The sequence below is a fragment of the Coturnix japonica genome, chromosome 3 (assembly GCF_001577835.2).
Source record: "Coturnix japonica isolate 7356 chromosome 3, Coturnix japonica 2.1, whole genome shotgun sequence".
In the NCBI taxonomy this organism is placed as follows: Eukaryota; Metazoa; Chordata; class Aves; order Galliformes; family Phasianidae; genus Coturnix; species Coturnix japonica.
The window spans coordinates 10,414,917-10,427,733 of NC_029518.1; the positions used below are offsets into that span (position 1 = coordinate 10,414,917).

General features: G+C 43.9%; 1 protein-coding gene across 1 annotated transcript in view; it reads left to right on the top strand.

The window, feature by feature from the left end:
- Positions 1 to 6,181: 6,181 nt before the first annotated feature.
- Positions 6,182 to 12,817, top strand: part of PPP1R21 (protein phosphatase 1 regulatory subunit 21) — a 28,201-nt gene continuing 21,565 nt past the window's right edge. Inside the window, 7 exon segments of the mRNA XM_015856927.1 lie at positions 6,182 to 6,257; positions 6,260 to 6,546; positions 9,260 to 9,328; positions 9,734 to 9,880; positions 11,650 to 11,751; positions 12,388 to 12,552; positions 12,648 to 12,706. Coding sequence (XP_015712413.1) covers positions 6,197 to 6,257; positions 6,260 to 6,546; positions 9,260 to 9,328; positions 9,734 to 9,880; positions 11,650 to 11,751; positions 12,388 to 12,552; positions 12,648 to 12,706 — 890 coding nt within the window. The 5' untranslated portion in view covers positions 6,182 to 6,196.

Consider the following 12,817-nt stretch of genomic DNA (forward strand, 5'->3'; position numbering starts at 1 on the left):
AGCAGGATTTGCTTTCAGGCCAGTTCATCCATAACTGGCCATAACACTTGAACTATATCCTATTAATGCTGGGATTTAATGGAACTTGAGGAATGTTCTGACATCTTGGGAACTGCTGGAATACTACTGCACACCTTTTGTCCTTGTGGGAGACATCTCACCTCGTTTATTTTGCTTTTTGGCAAAAAACTCGGGCTTTATTTTCCTATGATTACTCATGATTATTTTGTTCTACATCTGTATTGCTGCAGTTAAGCTGCTTGTATAGCACTCAGAGATCAGCAACGCAGTATAGGATGGATAATTGTAAGAGTATATGCCTGGGTAAAGCTGCACAGTTCTCACCTGATGGTCTTTCAGTATTTCCTCTGTCCATGATCAGTGGGGCCTGTTGCATCTTTATCCACAAGGCCTTATAGAAGGCAGACCAGTGGCAGCACCTTCCTCCAGCAGCAGGAGCAAAATGCTCCCATCCTTTTTCCACCTGTCTCAGCTTGCACCCTGCCAATGGGACAGATCAGTATCAGCTGTGCTTGAAGTTTCCAGTCTTCAGATGCAATGTTTCTCATTCTCCCTGTTCTCTTCAAGCAGGCACTCCTGAAAGCTACCTGCTCTTGCAGCTACAGCTCATTTCCTGCTAACATAATTAGCTATCCCCTGCCAGTGTTTGTCTAAAGAGCTTTGTTAAACGTGAGTGCTTATTTTCCCATTGCCTCAGTACAAAAGCAATCATTCCCCTCCTTAGGCTCTTGAGCTACTAAACAAACCAAGATCATTTGCTTTCCATCTGAAGACATGATCTGCATTCGTTGTAGCCACCCTTCTGGTTCTTTGAGCTCAGTCCCGGTTTGCATTCATTCAGCGTGCTGATGCATGTGCATGGCAAGAGCCACGGATGCTCCTCAGGAATGCTAGTGCTTTCTGCAAGCTGGCTTCTGCTTCCTGCCCTCAGCACCTCTGCTTCTATGAGATGCTACGTTTGCTGTCGTCATACTGAGTCACCAAAATGACAGCCTTCAACCAAGTACTTGTGTGCTCTTTCAGTGTCTGCAAAAGAACAACTGACTTTCATTAAAGTTGCACGTGTTTAGCTGAGCTTTGCTTTGATGCTGGTTGTCATAATCTCCGTTTCTATGGATTCCTGACATCCCAGGACCTACCAGGCAGCGCATTCAGTTGGATGGGATGCACCATTTTTGCGTTCATTCTTAAAAAGTTGGTGCTGATGCATTACTTGGGCATTTCCTCGCTTATGGGTTCAGCTTGAACCCTATCGGCCCAACCTCAGAAGCACTCAGGTGGTGTTCTGAAAACACTACACGACACTGCATTTGAAAGTTGATTCCTTGTCTCCAAGGAATTATTTTATTTCATGAAATCGGTAGTTTGGTATTTTCTCACTAAGATGCAGCACATTCTCGTTTGCTTTAGATGCTCAAATGAACTCAGCAAACCACATTTCCAGTCATTTTCTGGAGGGGGGCATTTTCCTCTCTGATGAGCTTTGTGCATGTATTTTTGAGCTGCTGGTGGAGGATTCCGTGCTCCACACGCACAGCCTGACCTCTACAAATTACAGACATTTTATCTTGCTTTTCTTTTGGCTGTGAGTAATTGGAGGAGATTAAAAGTCCACCTGTTGTGTTGGACTATGGCAGGCTTGCCAGAACAACCTGCCGCCTCCATGGGGTCCGTGAGCCCTTCCTTGAGGCAGGTACCATCTTGGTAGAGCAGAGCCCTTTCACAAGAAAAGCCAGCTGTTTCCTTAAGCTTCCCAGTGGCTACACAACTATCGTGCTGAGTGCGATGGTGCTCCGTGCTACCTTAAAAAAAACATTGCTGCCGTGCTTCATGATGTCACCTTGACCCAATCATAACCCACTTCTGTGAGCGCACTGCTGACTCCCCAGAGAAGCATCCGCGGAGTGACAGCAGCATCCCATGCAGCCGTCGCTAAGCAACAGGATTCAGCTTTCAGCAGGATCTAATTTTAAAGTATTTAACCCTAGATCTGTCAAGGCTCATTATTTCCGATGTGGTTGTTAATCCCTACTTGTTGGTATCCGATGAATTGCAGCTTTGGAAATACCCTGGTTCTCACAGTGCGGCGGTTTTATGTGCAGCACCTAATGCCAGGCAGATCTCAATCCAGTGTTTTATTTTAGTGCTGATCTGCGCACAGAAATTGTGGGTGCAGTTGGAAGCAGAAAACTGCGCTGTCCTTCCGTGACTCTGCCTTTCTTCACTAGCTTGTTCCTCTCTAAGGAATACTATTTTTCAAATGAATGAATGCTTACGGGTGGGAAGGTGCCAAGAACACTTTGGCTTCCATTTTTAGTGGTGTGATGTGTGCTCTCACTATTAGCTGGATTTCACTGAGGTCCCGAAGCCTGTCGTCTTCTCTAAAGCCATTCCAGCACATTGCTGGCATTTTGAAACGCAGGATGGTTGTTTTATTTCTTTCTTTTTCTAGTTGTCAAGCTTCAAAGATTACCAAGAATATTTACAGATCGCCAGGAAGTGCCAATGAATATATTTTTTAAACAGCTTGCTGCATTTTATTGCTGTTTAAAGGGCAGGAAGCCCTGGAAACCTTCTCTTGTATTTTACAAAACATGAACTTATTTCTGGTGGGGTCATTCCTTGATCCATTAATACATATCTCCTTCAAGTGCACTCCAGTTTGCTGCTCGCTTCTTACAGGCACGTGGTATTTCACCCTGCTGCCAAAATGCTGCTTCTGCTGCTCAGTATCATAACCACAATAGGAAGGGAAAATGCTGAAGAAAAGACACAAAAATAAAACGTAGTAAAATGCAAAGAAAAATGATCAGAATGTTTGTATTTTAAAAAATGTTGTTATTGTCCATCTCAGCTTTGTGAACTCCCCTAAGATTCTTCTTCCTCCTATTGTTAGGATTTAGACCCGACATTGCTGTGCTCTCTGAGCTGCTTCTCCTTTCCAGTTCATGCTAATATGTGAGGACAATTCTGCTTCTACCACAGCCCCTTTTCCAGCACTTGGTGTGATCTCAATGCCCCTGGGCTTCTCCTGGGGATCCCTGCTTCTGTTCCAGAGGGGAACCACGTCCCCTTCTTCTCCTCAGCTCTTTTCCCACAATAGTTTTTCATGCATTTCACTCATTCCAAAAGTCTACACTATTTTTGGTGATGACTCTTCGTGTCCTCATAAACAGGAATCGTTCTGATTAAAATGCTCCCTAAATGACCAGCAAATCCACTGAATCTCTCTCTTCTCTCTGTAACACTGAGAAAACAAAAGCAAAGCCCTGCCACCTTTGCTGCAGGTACTGCTCCTGCTTTGCTGCTATTGCTCACATAGGTTAGTTGGGGCTCTTTTCATAGGTTCGCAGGTCTCTGTCCACAACTTGTATACAAGAAAAAGCATTCACTTCTCACTTTAAAATCTCCATAGTCCTCCTACTCATTTCTTTTATCTTCTATGAAATGAGTTAATTTGGCTCACTAGAAGCAAGGCGCACTGTCTGCATTTTTCTTTCTCCTGCAAAAGTGCAATGTTAGAATGTTAGAATTATTTGGGTCAATGTTTTCCCCCCCAAAAGAAGAGAAGCAGGAAATGAGATTGTAGAGTATGAGTAGACCTCCAAAAATATGGCAGAGAATGTGAAGAGAACTTCCATGAGCCGCAAGGTCAGCCCTGGCCTATCACAGACACCTTGCTTGCTCAGTTTTTCCATCCTCTCGTTCTCAGTAATTTCTCTCTATGCAGAGTCACCACTCCCGTGGTCACACACACCCTATAGATGACTCAACCTCCTTATCTTATAGCTGGGAAGGGGCACGAGAGGTAGAGACTTGTTTTCATTTCTGTTTTTAAATGCTACGGAAACACTGAAATTATGATAGCAAAGACTACAGATAATGAAACTGTTCTGTGAAGGGCATTCCTGTCTATGTCATACTTTTTTGAGTGCTTGGCTTTTTATTTTTATTTTATCAGAATAACCAGATTTTGAAGGAGGTGAAAGGTTGCATGTAACAAAAGGCTGGCTACAGAGTCATCGTGAGAAATAACGAGTGCATATTGTGAGCACATATCCTGCTGTTCATACTTGCCGTTGCTAAGATAACAGAAACAAAACACCAGTTTAGGGTGTTTGCAGCTTCTGAGGATGTGGTTTATGCATTTCTTGTGATAGTCTGATGACTGAAGATGGCTCCTTTCCAAACGTTTTTGACTTTTTTCCAGACCTTAGAAACCCTTTTGTTGTGAATACTTGAAAGCATGTAAGTGATGACAGAGAAGTTTATTTCCCAAAGCACGGAAAACATCCCGAGTGACTGAAAATACGTTCTTTGTTTACTTCTCTATATGCACCTATTCACAGGATAAGCAGAATGCAAGTTCTGATTAACCAGGCAGAGGAAAAAGCACTGCTGAGCAGGGAGTGGAGGATAAATGAGCCTGAAAGTAGAACATACCCTAACAATCACTGTAATTCCTAAATAAATTATCTGTCTTGAGACACCGCCTAGAATTCTGCTCCTATTGTATTGCAGAGGCAAGAAAAGGACAACCTCTGATCCACTGTATATCCCTGGCTCTTTATTCACTCCAGTGAGAGCCAACAAGACGAGAACAAATGCTATGACCCTTTTAAGGGATTATTTTGTTCAACATGCTTCAGCTTGCTTCAAGATTTGCTGTGGGAATGTGTTCTTTCATTCATGTGGGTGGACTTGCAGAAGACAATATTTTGGGGGTCCTTTGGCAATCACACCACGCTACTTGGCACTACACCAAGTTGACCTCTATTGCTCTGATGTTGTGATGACAGAGTCAATCTTACACGATTACATTCCGGATCACTGGTGGACAAGCATGACTATGCCGCACTGCAGCAACACGAGCTGTGCACCTCTCCAATGCAGCGGTGGTTGGACAGCTCTGCTCTCTGGGGGAGGCAAGTATTAAGGAAGTGCCTGAGAGGAAACAGAACAACAAAGACGTTTTTCAAAGCTGCGAGGAGGAGAAATAGCATTGCAAATAGTTGCAGTGACAAAATCAAAAGGATAAATCTGACAATCTGCTAAGAGAAAGTAAAAAAATAAAACCTTTGTTATGTACATGGCTGAGGAACTTTGACTTGACCTTTTTACCAAGCACCACCACAGAACAGTGATAAATTATACTATATGTTGCTAGCACTATTCACCACCTGGAAATATATGAGGCCAGCCTGGTGCTCAAAATGCATTGAAGTAGACCTGTTTCTGATGAGCCTAAAAATCTCAGTCCGCCCTCAGCCTTACAGCCTCTCAGCAGTAAGACAACCTATCTTTTCACAGAATCACAGAATGACCCGGGTTGGAAGGGACCTCAAGGATCATGTAGTTCCAACCCCCTGCCTGGCAGGGCCACCAAACATACACCTTTACTAGATCAGGTTGCCAGGGCCCCGTCCAACCTGGTCTTGAACACCTCCAAGGACGGGGCATCCACAACCTCCCTGGGCAGCCTGTTCCAGGGCCTAACCACTCTCCTAGTGAAGAACTTCCCCCTAACATCCAACCTAAATCTTCCCTCTTTTAACTTAAAACCATTTCCCCGTGTCCTGCTATTGTCAGTCCTTTCAGAGAGTTTACTCCCCTCCTGGGAGTAAGTTCCCTTCAGGTATTGAAAGGCTGCAATGAGGTCACCCCGCAACCTTCTCTTCTCCAGGCTGAACAAACCCAACTCCCTCAGCCTGTCCTCATAGGGGAGGTGCTCCAGCCCCCTGATCATTTTTGTGGCCCTCCTCTGGATCCTTTCCAAAATCTCCATGTCTTTTTTGTACTGAGGGCTCCACACCTGGACACAGTACAACAGATGGGGCCTCACAAGAGCAGAGTAGAGAGGGATGATCACCTCCCTATCCCTGCTGACCACCCCTCTCCTGATGGAGCCCAGGATCCCATTTGCTTTCCGGGCTGCCAGAGCGCACTGCTGGCTCATGTTGAGTCTTTCGTCCATCAGGACCCCCAGGTCCTTCTCTGCCGAGCTGCTCTCAAGGACCACTCCTCCCAGCCTGTATCTTTTGACCCACTCAATCTGCTCATGCTGTCAGAAGCTGCTATTATGTGCTCCCCCTAGCGCCAGCCGTGCCTCAGCCGGACCGCCGCCCCTCCCGGCCAAGTGGCAGCGCTGCAGCGCCCCGCTCCGGCCCACGCCAAAATGGCGCCCGCGCCTCCTCACGGCCCCGTTGCTAAGACAACGGCAGCCGCCGGGCCCGCCTCCAGGGGTCACGCGACCCAACCCTCCTCCCCGCCCGCTTCCGTGCCGCCATCTTGGAAGTTGCGTCAAGATGGCGGCGCCCGCCACTTAAGCTCCGCCCCCGGTCCCCGCGGGAACGAGGCGACGTGGTGACGTCATCACGCCGTCGCCGCACGAACCCGGAAGTGCGTCTTTTCCCGGTGGGCGTGCGGGGTCGGGGCTGCGGTAGCGCCGGAGCGGCCGGGTTGGGGATGGCGGCCACCGCGGAGCTGCAGGGGAAGTACCAGAAGCTGGCTCAGGAATACTCCAAGGTATCCGCAGCTCCGGTTGCCGCCACACTCCAGCCGCTCGCTATTTGCCGCCGCTATTTGCCGCCGCTCAGCGGTCGCCCTTCTGAGGGGGCGGGGTGGCCCTTCCCCGCACCGCCCCGTGCTCTCCCGCCTGGCTTCGGCCGGGCGGGTGTGAAGGGACGATGGTTATACGGGTGGAGGTGCCGGGGGGTCCGGGGATCCTTGTGAGGAGGGAGCTCACCTGGGCAGGCTGCTCGTGTGGGTCTGCAGACACTGACCTGCTGCCTGCTCAGATCTCAGGGAGCGTCTGTGGGACGAGCTGAGCCGCGCTGTGCCTTGGCTTCACTTGGCAGTGAGGTGTGAGGCTGAGCCGGCTTCTTGAGTGTGTCCGGGCTGCTCTCACTGCAGCTGCTGAGTTTGCTCAGACCTGTGGCTGTGGATGTCAAGGTGGTAGCGGTGCTTGTGGGGGCAGCGAGGATGCTTGACTTTACACCTGTCCTATCACCGTTCCCATCCTTCTGCAGCTGTCTAAAGTGTCTGACTGCTTCTTGTTGTATTGCTTAAAGAGGCGTTTGCAAAGGCATCTGTCCAACAGGAGAAAGTGCTTTTTTTCTTCTAGTGCATTTGAAATGATTTCCTGGATGGTGGGAGTCGTGGTTAATCCAAATCTCTTCTGTTTACTCGCTGAAAAGAAGATGAACTTTGGTTTTCAGTGTTGTAGTTTTTCTACGACCTTGAGAAAGAAAGCCAGCACTTAATTTTTGTGTACCTCTGCATCAGAAAGAGCTTGGCACAAGACGCTGACTATATTTGACACCTTTCTCAAGATTACATTAAATATTATTGTCCTTGGAACTGCTGTAGATGACTGTACAGAGTCTAAATTGTTCTCAGATACATGTGTGTTTCTTAATCTCATCTTGTGGGAACAGTTAAGGGAACTGAACTGACTGTGATGTTTTGTCTATCACAGCTGTTGTCTGTTCATATTTCTTGTTGCTTTCTACAGTGGTCCTGCTGTACCTTGGACATTAAATGTGGCTCAGGATAAGGTAATTGAGGGACTTTGCTGCTTAATTCCTTTGCTACGTGGACCTTCTGACTACAGCTTTGGAACATTCCAGCTACTGGATCCTCTCTCCTCTAAAATTGCATTGTCCAGAAGTGTTCTTTTAACTTTATCTTGCAACCGTCAGCCTGCAATATTCCACTGGTTCTTTATGGGAACTATTTCTTATTCCATTTCTTCCTGAGCAGCCCTGGAATATTGTGGGATCACCTTTCCAGATAACTCATTTCACTCAAGTCATCAGTTGGAGAGCTGGGGGCTTATTGTGTGCAGGAGGAAAAGGAGAGTAGTCCTGTAAGACTGTGTGTCTGTTCACCAGTTGGAAGCCAGGGGATGAGGCAGACAAGAGCATCATAGATTCAGAAAGTGATAAGGGAAGTATCTGGCATAGGATAATTTTCCCTCTTGGTTCAGAGCAGTCCAGAAGAAGGGTCCGTGTTCTCAAACTTTCCCTTACTTTACAGCTTCTCGCTGTCTCTCACAGCCCTAATTGAAGCAGTAGCTGGAGAGCTTTCAACCTGTGACAGTCTTTGGTGGGTCCTGATGCAGCACGGTTGAGCCAGTTCATTCTGTTTCATCTCTGCATCTCACATGTTGCTGCCTTAGTGGCTGTGTCAGAAAGAGGAATTGAAAGCTGCTGCACTGCTTCTTCTTGCTGGGACGCCCTGTGATTGGAAGTCTCTGGTGCTCTTGCAAGTTTCTTTTCGTACCTTAGTGATGCCTTAGCATTCACAATGGGAATACTGCAGGGTGGAAGCCTGTGCTTAGTGACGTCAGTTGGGTTTTGACCTTCTGAAGTATATTCAGTCATCAGAAAAGGTTTGCTGTTGCTGATTCACATTGAATCTTGCCTTTTATGCTTCTGCCAGAGGTGTACCCAAAGACTATACAAACCCCTTTAATTTGTATCTGTAACAGCTGGACTAAAACGTATCAAATGAATACAAACTACCATTGAAGAAAGAAACCAGGATTCAAGCAATCATCAAGAAATGGGAAGCTGACGCTGTTGGTATCCTTACTGCCACAGGGTAGAGGTACTCCGTGAAGTGACTGGGAAAGAGGCTTCTTGAGTGTTATATTCCACCTTAGTGATTTGTAGCTCAGATTTGTGAGCTTCATAAGCAAGTCTGAGAGGACTTCTTGTATGCTTTGTCATAGTTTCCTCAGGGGTTTCTTGAGCTGCTCTCTGGATTATTTGCTACTACTGGTAATAGACCTAAAGGAAAAATACATAGCTGAGCTCTTCTTGAAAGAGTTTTTAACTGTTTATTCTCTTAATGTTCCTGAGGTCAATCTTAGACACCTATGGGGAGAAGAAGGAAGAGGCAGAAGTAGCAATGAATCTGAACAGGGATCTGCAACTTTTCCTTATCTGTTTACAGTTCTTGAAACCTTAGCTGTATGTTAGTAACTAATCTGAGTAAGCATTATGTTGTACTTGACTCAGGAAGTTCAGCTGCTAAAATAACATCTTGTTTCTTGTCAGTTCAGGATACAAATTCAGTACAACTTTTGTGCCTGGGACTACCTTCTTGAACAGAATGCTTTAAGAAGCGTGCACATGTAGTGCATCATGAAAGTATATGATGTTTTGTGCACATTCTAGCAAGCGGCTTTTGTTTGGTTGTCTTGCATAGTTAATGGCATCTCTTTATTTTTCAGCTTCGAGCTCAGAATCAAGTACTGAAAAAGGGGGTTGTAGATGAGCAAGCGAACTCTGCGTCTCTGAAGGTAATCTCCAAAAATTGCTCATGTCAAATGTATTAAGCTGTGGCAAAATAGATAAATGGAAGGTTTTTTGAACTTAATGTTATGATGAGGAAAATAAACAGTTTAGTAAGAACCTCTGTTCTGTGGCTGCTGTGTTTGTTGTTCTCTGTAGGTGCTGATACTGTGAAAGCGGAAGATTCCTTCTGAATGATTCACTTATAGATTTAAGTATCTACTTGAGAGTGATCACTGAAGGAAGTAGAATGTATTTTAGTTATGAGCACCGTTTTGTTGTTTTTTTTAATCTCATCACTGTTCAAATATGGAAGAAAGGCTATTTTTAATGAGTTCTATTGGTGCTTTTTTAAATTAAAATAATGTGTGAAATTTGTTGCTTTTTTTTGTTTTTAACTTATCGTCACCAAGGAGCAATTGAAGATGAAGGACCAGTCACTGAGAAAGTTGCAACAAGAAATGGACAGCCTGACCTTTCGAAATCAGCAGCTTGCCAAACGGGTGGAGTTACTGCAAGATGAACTTTCCTTAAGTGAAACTAGAGGCAAGAAGAACAAGGTATATGCTAAAGATGGAAGCGGTTTGCTTAGCAGATCTCTTAATCAGCTGCCAAAGCTTTATCTTGATTTCTAACAACGGTTTTTATATTAGGACTTTAGCTGTATGTTCTTGTCAGAGTTTTAGCTGTTAACTGACATGTTAGTGAATGTTTCCACAATTAGTTGTAGATTTATGTGAAGTAGCTCTTAGCTTCTCTTTCTAGTGTGTCTGCTAGCTGATGCTGAATTGCTGTTTCCCGTTTGAGATACTTATTAAGTGTTTAAATGGCTGAGGTAGACCTTGGTGCTCTGTGATTAATCTGCTGTTGTGAAGGAAACTGGCTGTCTTTTCTAACTCTGCTTTCTGCTTCTTTGCACTGTCATTCTGGTGTATACCTCTTCAGCTTTAGTCTGTAGAATTTGTGATAGGCTCTTATATGAAGTCTAAGTTCTTCGCTGATTCTCCTTATATTGTTTTAAAATGGACATAATCTCAGCGTTGAGATGTTTCTTTGTCAGAATGTGTGCTGATTAAATCTGGTAGCGTGTTCTTCAGATGTCTAAGACTGGCTATGTCTTCTGTAGGTAATATCAGAATTTCAGAAGTGGTGTGTCTGGACTTGAACAATTTCCTTAAGCATGCTTTGGTACTGTCATCATTCTTTTCAGGAAGAATCGCTTTGGTTCTCTCATCTCTTTGGGCATCACCCAAGAAGTGTGATATCAGCTGTGAAGACTGATGTTAAAGAAGCCACTCAACTGATTAATTATAGGCTCATCTTCCTTTCTTTCCCCTAAACACCTGTGCATTGCTATCTGCTTGCTTGATAAGTGTCGTGCCTCTGGTTTACATTATTAACAACAATAGACTCTTCAAAATGCATTCTGGTCCTTTTCTTATTCTGAGTTATGTAACCTGTAGCTTCACTAGATGTTTCCAAACTTGGAAGGATGTCAGCCTGGCTTGAAGAGCTTTGTGAGCCATCACCACTGGTCTTTTTTCCTTTCATATTCAACTGCCAGAATGTCTAGTTCTATGTTATTTTAAGGCATCTTTATATTAAACTGAACATATCTAAAAGGTCTCTCTGAGTATGTTCTATTGAATATAAGCCTATGAAATTCCATGTCATCCTTACTTACAATTCTTGCTGATGGGAGACTAAGTAGATCGCATCTCTTCTATTTAGATTGTTTCTGATGGGTAATTTGTGTCAGCCCTTTTAAAAAGAGGGGAACCTATGCCTGTGTTTTGAGTGTCCTAGTTCATAGTCCTTGTGCTTTCCTGTGCCACTTTGCACTATTCGGTGGCAGAGTGTAGAGTGCTTCCTGTGGTTGTTCCTCATCTCTCATGTGACCAGGCCAGCTTAAACATGGATGCTTGATGGGGAAAATGTGCCTTATATGTAGCTTCTGGAACTATGTAAGCATAGATTTTAATGTTACTGGCTGCTTGGAATCATGCAGGGTTCAAGTAATGTCAAATCTCAACCTGCCTGTGGAAGCCATTTCATAAGAGTGAATGTGAAGTCACTGTAGAGAGGCTTCCTGAGCCCTCACTAAATGAACTTCCTACTACAGTACAGTAAAAACAGCATGAAGGAAAAAGCGCTGATGTTGTGTACAATATTGTGTGGTGTTATAGAGATGTTTGTTTCGGTGGAACACATATTCATGTGCTTTTGTTGGAAGACAGAAATTGTGATGCATTTTTCAGACAGCTGAGATTGTGCTTTGGGATACCCCCACACACTTGGGGATAATGTGTGTATGTGTGTTTTCCTTTAGAAAAGTGCAGAATCTTCATCTCAGTTGAGTCAAGAGCAGAAGAGTGTCTTCAATGAAGATCTTCAGAAGAAGATAGAAGAGAATGAACGACTGCATATACTTGTAAGATTTTAGTCTTTTTTTAGTTGATAAAACTGATCGCAAACAATGATAAAGATAAAACAGCACCTGAAAACGAGTGTGCTTAGGCATTTAGTTGCATACAAAATAGTAGATTAGATCAGACTGTACTGCTTGTAAATATGTTCCTCTGTCAGACAAGAAAGTATTTTGACTTCAGGTTCTTAAGACTATGTGTGAAATATTTTGTAAAATGATGTTTTTAACACTTAAATTGGCTGTCACTGAAAGCTGAAAATCTACTGGAAGTAGTCATGCAGTTGGTACTGAGTTGGGAACTCTTAGATTCACTAACCGTTTTGGAGCTGCTTTGAAGCTTAATGTATTTTCTGCAAATTGCCATCACTGAGTCAAGGAGACATTTCACTTTGTTTTGAAAACATGAGCAGCAGACCTTGTGGTTCAAGTTAAATTTTTCAGAATTGTGCCAGTAATATTTTAAGTGTTTGTTGTTAGGGATCTCAAGCAGAAAGTACTTGGCTCCCGAGCCTTCTTTTCCCGTAAACAACAACATAGACTTTTTGCTTGTACTTGTTTTGAACCTGAACTTTACTGTAACTCAGAATGAGATTCTGCTGTGAAATGAAGCTTATGTGAGATCTTCTTTTCTCGCTTTAGTACTTTGAAGCAGATGAGCAGCATAAGCGTTTAGAAGCGGAGCTGAGAACTAAACTGGAAGTTCTGGAAGCTGATGCTGCCCAGCATCAAGCTGTGGTGGACAGCTTAACAAGGAAATACAAGGATACCATTGAAAAGCTGCAGAATGATAAATCCAAATTGGAAGTAAGAAGCTTTACTGTTATGTGATGAGTTTAAAAAGTATTGAAATGTTTTGCTTTATCAGTAATTACATTGTGAGATTATCTTTTTGCATAAAGATCAAGTCTCAGACACTAGAAAGAGAAGCTAAGGACTGTAGGCTTCGAACCGAAGAATGGTAAGTGTTCTTATTTAATATAACGGCAACTTGATTTAAAAGATTAACTTAATTACTTTTTAAGAGTAATAACATTAAAAAAAAAAAAAGTTATAAACAGAAGATATGAGG